This window comes from Hirundo rustica, chromosome 16 (genome assembly GCF_015227805.2).
Source record: "Hirundo rustica isolate bHirRus1 chromosome 16, bHirRus1.pri.v3, whole genome shotgun sequence".
Taxonomy (NCBI): Eukaryota; Metazoa; Chordata; class Aves; order Passeriformes; family Hirundinidae; genus Hirundo; species Hirundo rustica.
The window spans coordinates 14,741,500-14,761,166 of NC_053465.1; the positions used below are offsets into that span (position 1 = coordinate 14,741,500).

General features: G+C 42.5%; 1 protein-coding gene across 1 annotated transcript in view; it reads left to right on the forward strand.

Annotated features, from left to right (window-relative positions):
- Positions 1-19,667, forward strand: part of NDRG3 (NDRG family member 3) — a 73,337-nt gene that overhangs the window by 19,477 nt on the left and 34,193 nt on the right. Inside the window, 1 exon segment of the mRNA XM_040079753.1 lies at positions 14,661-14,765. Coding sequence (XP_039935687.1) covers positions 14,709-14,765 — 57 coding nt within the window. The 5' untranslated portion in view covers positions 14,661-14,708.

Below are 19,667 nucleotides of genomic sequence, written 5' to 3' on the forward strand. Positions count from 1 at the left end.
GCTACCTTGTTTTTCTGCAGCACGTAAGTGTGAGAATAAATAACTTCTTGTTCACAAGGAGCAGCGGTGTTTCAGTGCACTGGGGGAGAAGCGTCTACAGGACTTGGGAGAGACAGACACTGCCTGAAGTACACACTTCTTTTGCCGTAATCTAGATATTTGCTCTTGAACTGAATCAGACTGGATGATGTACTACTCAAATCTTGTGCAGTTTCTTCACATGTTTTTTTCTGGATAGTATTGAACATTTTTCAGAGTTGGCAATCAGTTTAATATTAAGCCTGTTATTTTGATATATCAACATCTGCCCTGAAAAATCTGCCCAGGAGATGAATTTCTGCTCCAGCTATGCCTTTAATGTGAAGTGTCTGAGTTGACTCCTTATTCATTATAAGACACTTTTAGAAAGGGAATTTTTAAATAGTTCTGATGTGTTCATTTTCCGTTTCTTTTTATTCTGGCCTATGATATTGCCAAGTTAAAAATCTCATTGTTTATGCCACTTGCAGCAAGGAGAATCCCTCTTGGATGAAAGGAAACTACTTTAGCAGTGAGAATGGTATGTAATGCTAGAATCTACATCCTTAGAGATTTTCAAATCTGTAAGGCCCTGAACGGCTGGATCCAGCTTTGAAATTACTCTTGCTTGGAGAATAATCTCTCCTCCAGAAATCTCTTCCAGCCTCCATGGTTCTGCAATTGCACCCAGGTTCCATAAACAGAAACCTTGCCGTGTTCCTGCTGTGCTGTCCTTACCTGGACAGAGGCTGTGAGCAGGCTTCTGAGAAACTTTCTCTTAATTCTTAATTGAGGAATTAGTTTTAGGCTTTGGTGTAGTCAGCTTTTTCCTTCACTGTTGCTTTGGTGTGGTACATCCTTATCTCATGATGATTTCTAGGGAATGAAATCAGGAACTGATCTGCTGTAACCGTGTCATTATAAACATGGAGGGCTTAAACATGAAACCCATGTGATAGTTCACCTTTATTCAGGACTAGAGTATTAGAACTAAATCAGTTGTATTGAGATTTTCAGTTGGTTTTTAAAGAAGTAAAATCTTTGGGTTTTAACATCTTCAGGGGTCTGTTTGCAATCACTGCATGTACTAGTTGACAATTGTCCTTGGAGTCATGGATTTCCATTGTAAGATATATGATGTGAAACTGTCTTAAGCTTGTGAATGTTTGCTATATCACAAATATACAAAACTGAGTTTCATTAATAGGAACCACCTTAACTTGCACTGTTACTTCTTAATGAAAACTAAACTTTGAATTGATCTAACCCATGAACTTTGGCATGGAGAAATTTGGGTGAGGAAAAAAGAAGTTACTGCTTTTACCTGATAGATACTGCAAGCAAAAGCTATGCAGAGTCAGCCTACCTTTCTAAAAACTGCTATTTTTCTTGGTATAAGTTGTTTACCCATTCCAGTTCACACAGTAGATAGCTTTGATGTCTGATTTTGATGACTCAGATTTTCAGGAATGAGTATGGGGATGAATGAGGAAAGGGAGGGAAAGAAGAATGGAGAAAACAGAAAACAGAAGTTCTATTGGCATTTTAGGAAGGGAGGGGCTGGGATCTTACACAGGTCAAGGAGGATGTGCCTGCTGGGCTTTTGCAGATCTCAGGTAGTAATGACCAGAGCTTTTGCAGGAAGAGCTAAACTCGCAAGCAGCCAGAACCAAGAACATCCACTAGAAATCTGTAGAGAGCAAATTGGGTTTGGGTGAACATGGAACCTGATGGGTAGGTCAGTTTCCTCCTTAGGCCTGTCTGACAAAATTTGGGAAGGCGTGTTTGGTAGAGTGCCATCTGCCTTTGGCATCCAGCTGCTTGCAGAAAAGCATTCCTCATTCTATGAAAAACATCACTTGCCTTCTAATGGTATTTTAGGTATTTGCTCTATATGCAGTTTTGTAACTGACTTCAAACACAAGTCATTCTGATGAGTGATGTTTGGCTTAAGTAGTTGATGTTTTGTGTCCTGTGTCTCTATTTGCATTCATGCAGGTGTTTGCAAACTGGCCCTGTAATTTGTAAGGGAGGATGCTTACAGTGGCTGAAAGAAAATGTGGTCCATTGCTGCATCACAGAATCACAGACTGGTTTGGGTTGGAAGGGACCTCAAATACCTCATTTCAACCCCTGTGCCATGGGCATGGACCCCTTCCACTAGACCAGGTTTCTCAAAGCCCCATCCAGCCTGGCCTTGGCCATTTTCAGGGTGTTTCTACTCTCTCTGATATAAGACATTATTACCTGTTTTATCAAAAAGCTTCTATCCATTTCAGAAACTTATAACATGAATATCCATGCTGATGTGTACTCAGGGTGCTCATTGATAGCCCTGGTTACTTGTATCCACAAAGCGCCATGAAGACTCTAGTGAGTTTATGAGTATATTTCCCTACCCTTTTTTATGTGATCCTCAGCTTAGACTGCAGGATTTGGAGACAGTTCCAGAGGTCACTACATGTGTGTGTGACCTCATGCATAGTCCTCATTACATGAGTTGGTTGTAATGTTTATGTGACTGTCTGATAGGCTCTTTCAGCTCACTAAACCAGCAGAAAGCTAGCCTGGCAAAAAGTCTGCTTTACATCTGCTCATGTTACAGTCAAGCATGCCAGACATTCCCCAGGGCAGGATTTGGGTCCTGGCTTCGAGGGGACGGAGCAAGGGAGAGAGCTTAAGGGTCTGGGGTTTTTTTCAGAGGCTCTGAGGTGAAACTGTAGTTCCTCTATATGTCCTGAAATAATAGCCTACAAACGAGGCAACTCAAATTAGCAAAATATGAATTCTGTCCTATAATCTGTATGCACTCTATCTAGATGGATTAGATTTATCATACCCTGAAGCTAAGTGCAGGGCCCTGCATATCATCTAGTAGTGTCCTGAGCACGTACATGATCTGCTCCCTGATTCAGCTGAAGAGCTAACACTGCCCAGATACCTGGTTTCTTACAATCCAACCTCAAATCGAGATACCTGACATATTTAGATAAAAGATGGCACACAAGGAGCCTTTTCATCAGTCAGTTCACTGATCCAAGTGGAAGGTAGTCTTGGAAAAATCACTTGAGAGAGAGGGTAAGGAGATCTAATTTGCCATGTTACTGGCTAACAAGTAACATGTTGTTACCCAAGTACAAGGGAAGGAGAGGAAGTTCTCTTTGGTGTAGGGAGGGAGGACAGGAGCATCCCTTTTGGCAGAAACTCAAAATTGTATTAAATGAGTAATGGAACTGCCTCCTGAGTTGGTCCTGAATCCATTACTGGTTTTAACTGTGCTGAGCTGCCTCTCCTGTCCAGCTGCCTCAGGAGGGACATGCAGTTCAGCCTGACACACACAAGGATGTTTTTAGCTTGGAAGCAAATTTGCAGACTGGAAATGATGGAAGGGACAGCTGTGTGGTAGTTGCAATGGGTCTGAAGTAACGGCACTGATACTTAAAAAGAGGTTGTCCTACAATGGCATAGGTTGAGCCAGAATGAAAGAGCTTGTTCTGGGAAGCTCAAGGAGCAGTACTACATGCATAAGAGGAATATTTCATTAATGAAGAAGAAGAGGCAAAAACATATAATAAAAATCTTATGTTAGCAATTTTTCATATGTTTTTTTAAAATTTGTGTCAGTCCTGTAAATGCCCCTTTTGCAAGCAGTCTGCAGCTAGAGCAGATTAAGATTGTGATACTGCATCCTGACAGACGTATGTATGTCTTCTTTATACTTTGATATTCATATTACCCATCAATATTTAATATTGAACAATATGTATTTGCTTTGATAAAACTTGTGGACTCTCCCTTGTTCCACCATGGTGGATAACTTGGAACTGGAGCTGTTGAAGTGTTTGATCAGCTTTTGCCTGGAAGTATACTACTTTCTGATGGCCAAAATTCATTTTTTCAAGTTTGAGTGAAGAAGAAAAGCTGCTGCAAACACACTAGAAGTGATTTAGATGTATATACATATACAGCACAGTGAAAGGCTCTTCTTTATCTGAATGAGCTGAGCCAGAAGCATTTGTGTCTTATTAGCTGCTGAGGAGCAGAACTATTTGTTCTTCCTGAACTTTGCACATGTCTGTGATTTTTAAGTGTGGTTTGTCCCAACTGCACGTATATATTTGTATGTGTGTATATTTATATATTATGCTGTAGATGCCAAGAGATCACCTTCAGCAGTCAGTACGTTACTATGTTGGGTTTAGGTTGTACAATTTATATATTTGAGTGAACACAAAGTTTAAATAGAAGTTACTCTACAAATTTTTTCTTACACATTTGATTTCAATATTTTTCTTCTGTCCCAGTAGCACCACACAAATGAACTAAAAATATCAATGAAAATTGCATTAGAAAATGTGAAAACTGAGGTCTGACTAATTCTTTGTTTAGTTATAAAATAACTTAAATAGTTGTTCCTTACAGACAGCAAGAAGGCTCAGTTTGATGTAGTAGTTACATTATGGAATGGTTTGGGTTGAAAGGGCCCTTAAAGGTCCACCTTCCACTAGACCAGGTTGTTCCAAGCCCCATCTAACCTGGCCTTGAATCACTGCAATTTAATGTTTAGTAACCGGTCAAAATGCAACTTTGTCAATAAGATAAAATGCAAAATCAGCATTAAAATTCAGTAAGTTGAAATGTGGTATTTAAAGACAAAAATCATTGTTCAAATCTCATTTAAACAGATTTCCAAGTCACCTTGCTTTGGAACGCTTTACTTGGCTCAATGCAGTATGCATTCACGTTTGATTTATTTTTTTTCACTTAAAGTGTGAAAACACTGTCGGTTAGTAGGAAGCATGGCTGAAATGAAGCACAAATAAGCTTGAAAATAAAACTGCAGAGGAAACGGAAGGATCTGGTGGAAAGCAGTCAGATTTCATTATAAGCTGCTTAAGAGCATGCTCCTGCTGAAGACAGCATTTTCCCCACTTGCCTGGTGTCACATGGGCGGGTGTGTGCTGGAGAGCAATTGAGGTCAACTACACAGAGTGCTGAAGGGTGGGGACGCAGGACAGGGAGGAGACAGCAGGAGGAGAAAATGCTGTGGATGCCTTGATGGTGACAATGCTGATGAAGAGCTACGCGTGTTTTGGTTTGGACAAACAACTAGCTAAAACCCTCAAGAGCCCTCACCAGTGCCTGGGTGGGGACCTCCTGAACTACAAGGCTAGTGGAAGTAGGTGACTCAGTAGATGTGAAAGCATCGTGGAGCAGGTTCATTTGAACATGTCCTTCACCATAAAACTGGCAAGAAGGGCTCTGTGGTTTAGTCTGAGCTGTGTGAGCTCTGACACTGGGTAACACAGGTGTTGTTTTAGAATGACGCCACTGGGCACAAAAGGGCCTACAACATCATGTGAGTAACATGACTGGTGATAACAGTCACTGCTTATTTTCTTTCGCCTTGGGGAGAAGGGAAATGCTGCAAAGGCATTTGAAAGAGATACCATGATTGGAAGAGACTCTTTCAAAGACAATAATTCGCACAATTTTCATCAGAGAAATTTCTCAGTCCGGTTTTTATCCTGGGTGTCCCCACTCTGAAACTTGGACTGTCTTGTATAGGGAGATCAGCATAGTTCATTGTTTTCATGGGCACTGGTCCAGGTAATGTAAAACACGTTAAAGACTTTTACAGCATTCTTGCTCCATCAGGCCTATAGTTGGTGCCTGTTAGTTCAGGCAATTGGCTGGGACAGTGTCCTGCTTGCTGAGCTCAGTTACACCCATGGCGATATGACATGCTTTTAATTAATATTGGATTAATCCAGAATTATGGAAAGCAGAGCACAGACCTTTTCCTTACAAAACCATTGTTAAATGTAGGTGTTGTTTAAACGCCTTAGAAATTATATGTCAACACTAGCTGACATTTCTGTCCTAGGTGTAGCTCATATTCCAGAGATGTAAAATCATGGTGTTTTAGGGAGCTGCTGTGGTTTGCTCAAGTGCAATGATGCCTTATAGAGCTAGGAATAAAACAACATACTTTCGAGACAATAATAGTATAGGAGGTAATATAAAGGCTGGTCTTTACTGGGGACCTCCAGGGGCAGATAGGGAAAAATGCCCACCCCCGCATAGGGTGAATACAGTTTTGTAAGTTTAGCAAATTAGCATAATTGACAAGAATTCCCAATTAGAAACACAAGTGATGAGGTAATTCCCCCCTGGTTGTACCCTTTTCTGAATTCTTCCCTCTTCCTCTTAGATAAGAACTAAACTTTTTCTTGAAAAACTGGTTTCAACCTTGGCTCCCAGAGAGGCTAACCTTGGGCCCCCAGGGCTTGGAGCCTCTGGAATGTGTTTTGTCTTCCTGCTTATCAGGGTAGGGAAAAGTACTGGAGTTAGCTAGGAACTATATAACTATGCAACAGTAGTCTACAGAGCTACGAATATATATGAAGGAAATATAAAAGCAAAAATCATTTTGGCAACAGCGGAAGCTTGACGCTGCACTGGTGAAGCAGAACAGAGTTGTTTGTCTTGGAGGTGGAGCACCATGTGGCACGTTCCCAAAAATACATGGGCTGGAATGCAAAGTGAGTAACCTTGCAGAATGTATTGAAACTGAATTTGGGCCCTTTGCCTGTTTCTCTAAAAGGTTACCTTGTCAGCCAACATTTTAGTAGAGAAACCAGAGTAACCTGTGCAGGTTTTGGGAAGCAGACTGCTGTCCAGGGGCTTGCACAGGGCAGAGGAGCAACAGAACAGGAATGCCCAAGGGTCTCAATACCCATACATGAAAATTAGCTGAGACCTATATGCCAAGACTGTGGTCTGCCCGGTCAGGCTGAGTAGCAGTTTTACATTAGCCAATTTTGATTTTTCCAGCCAACACACCATTTATGTAGTGGTTTTAGTGTTTACTGGAATTATTTATTCTTTTCTTTACTGTGAGATATAATTAGGAGAAAAGCAAAGTAGGCTTAAACTTGAGGGGTATGAAGAGAGGTTTATTAACACACACTAAAAGAAAACAAAAATCAAATTAAACTTTCAAAATACTCTTTTCTTCCCTTACAAACTGTTAGCTTTCTTACAAAAAATGCAAAGAGGCAAAATTTAGAACTTTAGGTCAGTACTACTTATAAAATAGTCTTTCATTAAGCCTTTTGAGAGAGAGAAGTTTTTCCTTATTTGTTCTGGCAACTTTCCACAAGAGAAACAGTTTGCATGTGGTTTCCACTTCTCACAAAAGCAGTCTGCCCAGGAACTTCTGTAGTTGTGGACTTCCTATATCACATAGTCTTTCCTGTGACTACATATAGGCCGTAGACTCACACATATTGGAGTGGCACATTTTAAATATGCACAACTCAAAGGCAAAGGGTTTTTCATCTCAAGGAACAGAGATATTTTCTTAATTCTTCACTGGTGCAGAGGGCTTATTCTCATCTGTCGTGGGTTGGCCCAGTTTAGTTTTTAGTTAGAGAGGAATGTGAAGTGCTGCCTTGTCAGGACCTTGGAATTGTTTTAGAAAGGACAGGGACCTATCAAAAGCCAGGTTGGGATATTGGCATCTGCTTTGACCACTGAGAATGTTGAATGTGACTTTGGGAAGTACCCATATAAATCCTGATTTTGTTCAAGTCAGCCCTTTTCCTCCTGGCCAGCTGAACAGGTGACATTGAGTGGGGCCTGCTGCTCCCCCCAACTCCCTTTTGGGTGGTGGAGCTGGCGCAAGACCTAGACAGGCTCCATTGGCTCCTGGCAGGGGGAGGAGAGGTTGCAGCTTAATATCAGCTATTTTTTAAAACTCCCCCGGAGCAGGGAGAGATCTCCGCCGGGCCCCTGATAACAGCTATGGGCCCGGTTGGGCCGAGGCCGCCCAGATTGTCACCGAGGGGTGGGCAGAGCTCTGTCCCAGATTGTCACCGAGGGGTGGGCAGAGCTCTGTCCCAGATTGTCACCGAGGGGTGGGCAGAGCTCTGTCCCAGATTGTCACCAAAGGGTGGTGGGCAGAGCTCTGTCCGTGTCTTCCCCCCCACCCCCCAATGATTTCTAGGCAGAGAGGAAAAGAATGGAGGGGGAAATGATGTAACCCTTTCCTGGCAACATGTAGCTTCCAAGGCCCAACCCATCCCTGGGAGAGAAAAGAAGGAGACAGAGTGGACCTAGAGAAGACAGCACATGAAGTCAGTGGAGCAAGAGTGAAAGAGCTGATAAAGATTATTAGAAGGAGGGATTGAGGAAGTGGACATTTTTAACGAATTCTCTGGAGTAAACTATGGAGAAATAGACTGTTTCTTGTAACATCTTAGTGTTGTTGGGGGGAATGCTAGCTCTAGTCCAAGTTAAGAATTAATACGATTGAGATTTAAGTGGGAATCTTAAAGCCCCTTGCGCCTGGGGTAAAAGGATGTCTCAGCCTTTGAAACGAAGATGATTTTCAAGAGGAAGTGATTTGAAGCCCTCGGCTCCTGGGGTAAAAGGAGATCTCTCTTTTGAGATAGAGACAATTTTAAAGATAGAAAAAAGGAATCCTTGTTTTGTACTGGAGGAAGCATTCTTAAATAGTACCCCAGATACACTGAGAGGTCCATGAGTGTATTTGCTACTAATGGGTGGAGCAGCACAATCTGCAAAAACTCCAGGCAGCTGCAGATTTGTGGCACTGGGAGCCACTAGACTATTTTTGTCTTGTGGTGAATGTCCCCATAGGACTCTAGAGAGACTTCTCTCCCAAAGTGATGAAAGATTATTTTTAAATGGTGACAGCAACTGAAAATCACAGGTTGTGTCTCTCTATGTTGTTTGTAAGAAAGTCAGCGGAAGGGAAGGGTATTTTGAAGTTTCATTTTGGTTTTTGGGGTTTTTTTCAACTTTTCCATTCTTTTAGTGTATGTTAATAAAACTATTTGTTTATATTTTAAGGTTAAGCCTGCTTTGCTTCTCAACCTTCTCCCACAAAAAGAGAGTAAACACTAAGACCACTACACTAAATTTGGCAAACAGAATTTGGCGGATGTGAAACCACTACATCATCTTTCTCTGTTCAAACATCTTGTAAGATCACTAAACTAGAACTTTAGTTTAATAGTCACTCAGTAAATCACAGATACCTTTGCTAAAAAGAAATCCACAAATAATCTCTCCAATTCATATTGTTCACAGTTTAAAGGAATACTTTGGCATATTCATTTTACATTTTGTTACCACAACTTGTAGGATATTTCAGCCTAAGAGCTAAGGTGACTTGTCATCTCTTCCACCTCAGGGGTCACTCTTCCTTCACTGACTTAGATATCTTCATATTGTCTCTTTACATATCTCTAATTTGGCCTTTTCTCTTTTTCTCTGAGAAGGGTTAGAACTTTAAAAGCTTCATCTATGTCAGGAAAGAGCTAAATTTGCTCAGGCCCGCGGCGGTCACATGATGTCTGCTGAGATGCAGCTCTGGTTGCAGGGTGGCAGAGACGCAGAGCCGTGATGACGGGGGAGGCCGGTGGATGTTTTCCCTTCCACCCCTCAGTCTCATTTAGGGTGGCTCAGCTCAGAGTTGCTATGGAGCTGCAGGCTTTCTTTCCCTGCTGTTAGCTGCTACTAGGCCTGGCCATGGCTTGGTCCCCTCTGCCGAGGCCCCAGGCACGTGGCCAGCACTGCCGGGCTGCAGCGTCCCCTTCCCCCGCCAGCAGCCGGGGACAGGGGCTCAGGCAGCAGCTCCCGGAGCTCGGCGGGGCCCGGCCCCGACACCTGGAGGGCAGCGGGGCCTGAGCCGGGCCCCTCTGCCGTACATGATGTTTCATAGTGGCTGGCCAGGAAGAAGAAGAGCTCCCTGGCCTTCTTGGGCTGATTTTATGCTTGTGTGACCCAGAGGTGTATCCCTATATTTAAGTGGCTACCCTGGCCATCTGTCGTGAAAGCCATTCACTAATTGGCTTTTACTCTCTGTGCTAAACTAACGCACTCTGTCAGGCAGCTGTTTTTCCCATCTTCCTTATAAAGAAAGGGAGAAGTTGCAGTGGAGAGGTACATAGCGCCTGAGCAGCAAACCTGCAGACCATGGGTCTGGCATGGCTTGCAAATAGTGGGTTTGTTCCCATCTTCCTTTGCATACCTGGGAACAGCACTTCTGCTTTCCATCTTATAAGATGTAGCAGGCTTGTCTGAGAGTGGTTCTCAAGAACCTTACCTGGATTGTCATGGCTATGAGTCCCTAGAGAGGAGCTTCTTCAGCTTGCCTATGTTGTCTGCCAAATGAGGGAGCATATGTTTAGGAACATTTAATGCCATGTTTTGTAGCCTAGCTTGACAACTCATGAGTGTAGTTCTGCCTCAGTGTAGTTAACATAGAGAGCTAGTGTGTAAGTGGCTATGAAGGTAACAAATTATAAGCTATAGTCAAACTGAGGTGAAAAACCAAGAATTTTTAGCCTCTGAATGCAAGGTTTTGTTGTACTGAGTTCCTAAATAGTGTGGAGAGACTGTACCTCCCTAAGAAAACAGATTTGAATTCAAGATGCAGCTCTTGCAGTTCCTAACCCTGCAGGAAGCAGTTGTGCCAGAGCTTCAATGACCAGAAAACGGAGCATGAGAACCTACAGATACTGCAGTTCATATTTGGTGGGTAACAGTAGTCTGTGGTACTCATGCTCTTGACTACTGAACTTTACTCCAGTTTCTTTCTTTATATATTGAAATGATGCAAATTGAGAGCAGCCTTGTCTTAGAGTAAACATGCAAACATGTATTTAAGATATTATTTATGGGTAAATTATTTCTTTCTGGGTCTCACCTGCCTCGTTTTTTTGTAGCCTTCTGCTTTCTACCCTGATTCTAGTCTCTGTGCTTAATGATTCACCACATCTTTCCTATATTCTTGTCTTACTGGTTTTCAAAGAGCACAGAATCTACTTCAGCCTTTAGGAGACCTTTGGAAAGGGATAGATAGTTTCAGCTGGGGGATTTGAGTGTATTTATAGTAATATATAAATAGAGGCAAGAGGAATACTTGCAAAGCAGGTGGTACTGGGCCATTTATAGAAAAAAATGTATGATTTATACATGGACTGTTTCAGGCAAACCTTTTGCTATGCCTGTAGCCTGTCTTCTACAAAAATCTTTTCAGTGTTATGAATATTTATGCTGCTTTGTTGTGGTATTTTAAGCTTGCCTTCAGCTTATGAAATGACATGTTTGTATCTTTAAATAACGGGAGGAATGGTGGGAGAAAGTTGTTTCCTGGGCAGGTAAGTCTGCATAGCTTTTATGAGGAGTCTTTAGCGTGGTTGAACAGAGGATAACCCAGCTCACCAACACCCCACACTTCTTTGCCTCTGCACTTGGAGATGTGCTCTACAAAGGTCTTTCTACTATAAAGCATCCTCTTTTGAGAATTTTTTCTGGCTTTTTTTGCTCAAATGTGCCCATTTGCCATGTTTCAAACCAAAACATGTTGCTGTTAGCATAGCAGGGTGCTCAAGTGAAGCTGTGGCAAATAGTCATGTAGAGCTAGTGTATTTTATGCCATAATGACAAATTACCCAGATTTAATCTAGGGCAATCACATTGAGCTTGCAAAGACCTTGGGAAGAGAAAAGTACATGCATCTGCCAATGGAATATCCTCTGACCAGATTAAAATGAAGTCCTGAGGCTGTGTCAGCCATTTTTGAGAGAGCTCACTAGTTATCGGATTGGGAAGAGCTGGTTGAGCAAGCTAAAAAAGCTGCTTGCAAGCAGTGATGGGGACCCCCTTCAAAAAGCCTTCAAAAAACTTTACAAGCTAGATGAATAGATATAGAATCAAAATGTTTAGAAAAAAATCCATCATCTGAGGCTCTGCAGGTTTAATCTTTCTGTGTGATTTTGCTCTCAGTTGAGCAGTTCTCCGTGATTTCCTGGCTCACCTCAGTATTTTGTTCCCACTGGAGGGATCCTTCGTAGGTCTTACTTCTGGATGAGAATGTGCTATGAGCTGAGGAGCATTCCAGGCTGACTGTGCTGCAGTCAGCAGTCTCTTACTCTTCTGTGAACTTCCCGACGGAGGTTTTCACAGCTATTTGAACCCAGCTGGCATTAAGGAAGGTTGTCTCTTCTGTCTCAAGGCAGTTTCATATAATTCTCAGCACCCAAGTCAGCAGCCGTTTTTTGTTTCTGCCCAGCTTGCTTTAAGGAAGGAGCAGCACATAGTGCGCTTTATGACTAACAGCACCTTGCTCTAGGAACGACCCCCCTTCCCTTGAGACTGCATTAGAGCAGTAGTGGACCAGGAGGATAAACATCAGATTAATTTCAGAGTTGCTTCAATATTGTTTATTGTGTACACTGCACTTGCATCTAGAGACCAACTATTAAAACAAAGCTGATGAGATAAATGCATTTGATAATCCTCGCTTTGAATCCGTACTAGGTTTTTATTCTTCTCATATAATAAATGATTAACAGTGTAGTGCATGGGTACAAAATGTGTGTCTCCCCTTCCCTAGACTTGGCACACTTCATGGACATGCTTGGATTGACAGCAAACGGTATACCTGGGCAGGTTTGTGTAGGATACATCTTAGGCCTCTCTGGGACTTTGTATAGCTCAGGGGAAACGAGAAAAAAGTATCTGCAGGGCTATAGCAAAAGTTTCTTTGAACAATCTAATGCAGTGTAATTGGTGCTCTGAGGTGTTCTTTGGTCAGCCATAGCTCACTAGAGAGGGGTTATTATATTGGTGCCCTCCTCTGTAGACTCCGGTTTCAGCAAAAATGCAAGGTGTGAACCCAAGACTCAGGAAAACTCCCACGTGTATAAAAACGCACAGAGAAAGGTGGCTGGTGTTTGCAGTTTTTCAATTACTTTGGGCAGAGTGGACAACTTCTTTGTCTCTTGGGTGACCCCAAGAATAAGCATGTCCTTGCCTGCCACCAGTGGGTGTCTTTTCAAAGGAGCATGAGAGAGGTGATCATTCTAATGATGTGTCACCTGTCTGCACCTTACCTGCAGATAAGCTTTGTGATGCTTGTTTGAAATTCCTTTTATGTCTGTAACCTTGTTTGATGCTGTTTTGGACAGAACCTGGTAGATGTTGATTAGTCCCTTGATTAGTCCCAGTGTATATGGAAGTTGTAATTCCTTAGTAGATTTTTTTTTTTCCATAATATCTTAGCAATATGACAGTAACGAGCTTTCCTCTGGGGCTTACAGTGCACTACATAATGGCTCTTACTCCTCTTCTGAATAAAAAATTGATTGTGGAGTAAGGGGGTTGTTGCTGGTAGATTAACTAAGTTCTTGAAACTCTCACAACTGGTATGTTTTACAGCAAAAATAAGTCTGAAAAAGAAAAATAATTGAGTTTCCCAAAGCAAAGGAGCTAAAAGAGACATGTTCCTATGGCTGATTTTCAGAGGGAAGGGCATTTTGTTTTCATTTGTTTCTTAACAGACTGGCTTCAGCCACACCAGTGTTAGTCCTGGCACAAAGGATGCAGCTTTGCACAGCATTTGGGGTGAGGGGGACCCCTCCTCCCCAGTGCATGTTTGTGTTGAATTAAGGTGAATGGTGAAAACAATTGTTCTTTTCCTACTCTTTTTCTTTTGTGGTTAGTAGCCTGTAATATCTTAGACAAAGAATTTGATTTGTGACCATATTCAAAAGTATTTTCCTAGCAGGCTCAGCTGATGCCCAGGAAGTCCACCACATGCTTACTTCTGTTCCATGAAATGAGGTTGATGACTTCATTTATCTCATTTGCAGTAATAGGTACAATTTTCCTGAACAACCAGGTAGTCTGCACCATCAGGTGTGATCATCTCTTGTCAGAGCGCTTTTCATATTGCTGCAGGTGCTTGCACTAGAAATTCTTCTGTCCAGAAACACAGCTGGAGTGTCTAGAGTAAAAATTAAATGCCTTGTAATCTCTTGGTCCTTCATCTTCATAGCTGTATTTATACTCAAAGGTTTCTCCTCTGGCTCTGTGGCAGCAGCAGTTTCCCACAGACATATGCAGCTTCTTATACTGTTGATTACAATTTTCCTTTCCTTTGCTGACTCTACACCATCTAATAGAATGATGGTTTGGGCTGCCAAGCTAACAATGTTGTCTGCACATGTTCCACTGGACCAGCACTATCTATGGACCAGGGCCATTTTTATATCTTACCTTGTAAAGCAAGGGCTGCCTTGAGTTCTGGACTCTCTTATGTTCTGCCAGCAAGGAGTGTGGATCTCCACACCTCCGTCTTCTGTGTGTGAATGTGGTTTTGGCTGTATGTCTCAAGGATACAGCACAGCCTTGCCTTCAGTGGCAGAACACTGGGGTATGGGTGCGTAGGGCATGGCAGGGGAAGTCAGTATTACCCCATACTAAGCAGTTTTTCACTCTGCTTATCATGTAATTTCCAGTTCTTTTCCAGCCATGCTATGGCTGAAATACCAGCAATGCATGAAAGTAGATGCAGTTTCTCACTTGAAAGGCCTGAGCTTTCAGGGGCGGCTTTCAGTGGGCAGGGCAAGAATTAATGGGGCTGACACAGTGAGAACAGCACTTTTTTTGCCTTCTGCACTTACAGCTGCTTTGTGTTGCATTAAGAACCAGTTTCTCGAAGGCTTACTTTGAAGCACAGACATGTCTAATGAAAAAATTTTAAGTGTCCTTTGATTAGCACATCTTGTAATGCTGTTTCCAACAATATGTCTTTGTTTCAGAGTCCCTGTTTACTGCTTTGAGGATTAATTGGCTCTACTTCCAGCACAATGGATGAACTGCAGGATGTTCAGCTGACAGAGATCAAACCACTCCTGAATGACAAGGTAATGCTGGCTGCTGCTTTATCCTCACAGGTGTACTCAGGATGACTTTGTTTCTGGCAAGGAGCCCTAGCTGCCAGGGTCTGTCTACAGATTGAAGTACCTTAAGTACTGAAACACAGTAAATTCTTCCCCACTCTGGTAATCTACGACCACCCTCTCTTCCAAAGTCTCAGGGAAAGACAGACCACCACAATTAAGCTAATTTTGGAGTCCTGGCCAAACAGTACGTCGTGCCTGTACTGAGGTTTTGCAAAGGCTGGGCAGCAGTTGGAAAGGTGGTCCCGTTCCTAACCTGGTGAAGCTGTAGAATCTCTAATAAGTTTCTCCTTTTTAGGGAAATGCTGGATTGTATCCTGTTTTTTGTTTAGTTGTGTAATAAATCGCCAAGCCAAATTCAGTAAATCAAAATCTAGAATTTTATTTTGAGACTTAAACACAGTCTCCGGTAGCCACAATTAGAAGGGACAGCGTCGAATCCCGGGATTTTGGCACTGGGTGAACACAGTAACCGACTCTATCAGCCTGTCACCCCCTCTGTTCACAAATTGGGTCCAATTTGTATAAAATTTTTTATACTTTGGTTTTTATACAGTCTTCCGCTGTGAGCAGGCCGAGACCGTAAGACTCTTGCTTCGAGGTAGCTTTATTAGATATTGATGTTCATGTCCGGGGTCCGTTGAATGGATTCTCAAAGCAGAACAATGTCCTGATTGCTGTGTCCGGAGAAGGTTTGGAAATGTTAACATCGGGCCGGAACAGATAAGATATCGGTGGTCAGGGCACCCATCTCCCTTTTCTGTCCTTTTGTGCCTTCCAAAGTGGTTCCTGGCAGGAATTCCTCGTGTCCCTCCATGCAGTTTTAGTCTCAGTTAACCCTATACACACCTTTAGGTTTACTGATCTTAAACCAAACTTAAAGTAGATCAATTTTACATGGTATATTATTCCATTTTACAGTGAATCAATTACATATCATATTGCTTAACACAAATTAACTTTAGGACATATATCACAGTTGGGTTTGGGTTGTTGTTATCATGTTATTTTGTTGTTTGGTTTGGTTTTTACATTTTGTTTAAAACATTCTGTCTTAAAAAGTGTTTTGACCCCTAAAACAGCCCTGTCTCCCTGGATTTTGTAATGGAGAGAGTAATTTCCTTTTAATGTCTGCAGAGCCCAGGTAACACAGTCCAGATTTATGCAAGACTTTTGAAAATCATTTTATCACAGTAGCTGTTTAAGTCTTTCAGTCTGTCTTCTGTGGCCTGGAGAAGAGCCATCTGGACTCACTGGAAGAAGAGCCTCACTAGGTTCTGCCACAAACTGTTGTAGAGAGTGCCTAAATTCATTACAGGCATCCCAGCAAGATCTAGCATCTTGCATCTGCAAACTGTGATTATGAGCAATGTGGTTTGGTCACTTTCCTTAGCTCACAGACAAGTCTAATGGCGTGGGAAGGAAATCCTAAGGCTTTGCTGTTTGATGGCTGATGATCAAGAACTGGCTTGTGCTGCCAAAGGGCTATCTTGGTGCTTTGTCCACTCACTGTGTGCTTGCAGAAGACTGCAGTGCCTTGTTATCCCCATCAAAATGGGTAAAATCTCTGAAATTCTGCTGTGTTTTAGTCTGTGTTGATGAGTTTTTTGCTAATTTCTTTAGTGTTCTGTTTAATATTTGTGAAGTCTAAAACCTCAGCTGAAATCTGCAGTCATGCTGCTGGTTCTGCCAGACTAATGCTGACTACTGGACTTCCACCATTTTTTAAAAAATGTTTCCTGTAAGGATGGGCCTTGAAAGTATGAAATCAGTGTAGATAAAATAAAAATACAGAATACAGGCTTTCAGGGCAGTTTGTAATTTGAAAACAAGAGAAACATTTACAAAAGACAAGCTTCCTAAATGCAGTGGCCCGGATCTCGCTCATGATTCTCCTGGGATTTTCTGTGTTTGAATTCAGTTGGATAGATTGCCCTTGCTTCAGTTAGCTGATCTAAGTAGGAGGCACTGAAGCATGCCAAATCAAAGTGGTTTTCACTTTATAAGTTTCCAGTCTTTCTGTCAAATATTTCCTGGTCAGCCCCATCTATGGGCTTGCTTGACTTGTTGAAGTTACAGGAAATATATAGTATTTCAGTAGGGAGAAATATGAAGGGTAGTTCCATTCCAGAACCATCCTCAGTATTGCATGGGAAGAGAAGTATGCTGTGGCTCTCCTTTTCACACTTCATTTTAACAAAATGAGGGCCTCAGGGAGCAGCCACCTCCAAGCTCTGGCCCTTAGTAAGGTTTTCATGCTTGAGATAATGTGTCCTTTTTAGATACAGTTTAGGGAGTTTAGGGTGTGGTGCAATAAACTGCCATTCTGTGCGAGATACCGGAGTCCAAAATCTATTGAGCTGGCAGTTCACTAAGGTTTTTACTGACCAATCCACATTAGATAAAGGCGTTTTAGCCAGGACAGATTAATGGCCAGAAATAGTACAGTAACACTCTTAAGGCACTATTGGGTGAATGCTCATGAACTCCTCAGACACAAAGGGTACTGTACACAGAGAGGAGCTCTGGTGTCTCAAACTCTGAAACCAGTGGAATTACCAGTGGAAGTGGAAATGGGTTGTATCTTGTTCACTTGTCTGAACTGTAGGTAATGCCACTGTGGACCACCGAGTCCTGGCTTTGTTCTGCCTCAAATCAGCAAAAAGTTACAAGCTTGACTTTTAAAGACTATAAACACTATTTTGTTTGTGTGTGGCTTAAGCTTGATATCTAGTGCAGTGAAGTAAAATACATTATGTTTGTTCACCTCATTCAGGCTCACTAAAATGCAGTGACTTTTTACTGGGGAAGCAAAAGAACTTCAAATGTTCCCATTTAATTGAAAGAGAGAGAAAAAGAGAGCATTGCCTGATCAGAAAAACTAGCCCAGTGATACTTTACTGTTCTGGCACCTTTGATTCCTGTTGATTCAGGCTCAGTGAAAAGTTACTGACATGCCAGAGCCAGATTCAAGAAATTAAATGGGCAGCCCATAGGCTGGGTTGGGTCAGCCCAGCCAGCTCTGTGCTTTGAGTACAGCCATGGCATATTCAGAGGCCTGAAAATCTTGCCTTAAAGTTTTTCAAGTTAAGACAATGAATTAATGGTTTAAAGTCAGATTTCCAGTGTGTTAAAATCAAGTATGTGGGAGTCAGGGCATATCAGCATGTGAGCTTCTTTTGCCTCAATGGTACGCCTTGACAACAAGCAGCCCAGTTCAGAGCCTCATTCCTTTCTTTGTGTCATTTCCTCCCCACTCACTTGGAGGATCTCAGACTTTTCTAAGTACAAATTCAGATCAGCTTTTTTACTTAGCATGTACCTTCCAAATCCAGTGCTGCATACAGAAGTTTCTCATTTCTCCATAAAGAAATGGGTGACTGAATTCACCTGGTTCACAAGCTGGTGTTGGTGTCAAAAATCTCAAGTAATTTCAGGGTCACAAACTGAAATAAGAGGAGACTGCTTTTTTAGTTTTCTTTTTCCCAATCCTGAGGATTTAGTGGGTTTTGTTATGGCCTGCTCAAAACATTGTCACATTTCAATACTTAACACAGGGGAGGAAAGAGAGGAATGGATTCTTAAAATAGATTTGCAGATATCTCAGATGTCTCAAAGTGCAGAATGTAGGTAGTAACCCTTGTTCTTACTAACAAGGCAAGGCTCTGCAGGGAGGAAAACACACGGAGAGGAATGAGGGTGCTCAGCCAGAAGAAATGTTTGGAGCGTTTCTGTTGTCCATATGTGATCCTAGTTTTCTCCTAGTAATTTTAGTACTAAGCTGCTGTGTTGATTTGGCACAGCCTGGTTTTTGGTAGCAAGGAAGGGCCATGGGGGTAGCTTCTGTGAGAAGCTGCTGGAAGCTTCCACCATGTCTGACAGAGCCAATCTCTGAGGGCACTGAAGATGGACATGCTGCTGGGCCAGTTAGAGAGGGTGGTAATGCCTCTGTGATAACTCAAGAAGAAAATCAAAACAGTGTGCACGCAATTTTATCAAGGGGTGGTGAGGCACCACAGCTGCTGCTGTCCTGGTGCAGAGCGTGGCGAGCCTTGCCTGGCTGGCCGCCCCTAGCCAGCCATGCCACAGGAAGAAGGGCAGGGGCAGTGGCAGCAGCTTCTCCTTCCCAGCACCCTGCATCAAGAGAGGTGTTAAATAGCGCCACGGCAGCTGCCACTGCCTGCTTGGTGGTGGAGGGCCACATGGCTGGCAGTGAAAGCATGATGAGTGATTTCCCAGTGTGGAACCTAGATGGGATCAATTTCTCAGCACTGCGGGATCCTGCAAGAATCTTTGAATTAGCAGATCTTGTTGACAATGGTATCTACAGGCAGAAATTTTTTTCTAGTCAGTGAGTTGTTGAAAACCTATCTAATCACAGACAAAGACCCTGTAACTAATTAAAGTTAGAAAGTGGTATGTTTTTTCACCGGCGGGCAGCGTGGGAGTCACCTCTGAAAGGTGTGGCTGCCCCGAACAAGGCTCTTTGCTCTCTATTTATTTTCCAAGCTCTTACATACAATGCATATGCATAACCCTAGCACCTCCCATCCCCACTCTGTGTTAAAATGAGGCTATCAGTCCTTCATGTGCGCGCAGTTCTTCTTTTGAATTGGGTCGGTGGTCTCGAATTGGGTCAGTGGTCTCAAAGGATGAAGTCAGGAGAGTCTTCATCAGGTCTCTGTCACCCTCTGGCATGATCCAAGGTCCCCTGCTTCGTGATTGATTGATACGAAGTCCAGGTGCTGGCCGTTGTTCTTAGTGGTTTTAATCTGTTCTTATGACGGTTCACTTACTCCACTTTTTCTATAAACAACAGATAATAAAACAGCTCTAGCTTGGGCATCTAATAATCCTTAACCTACC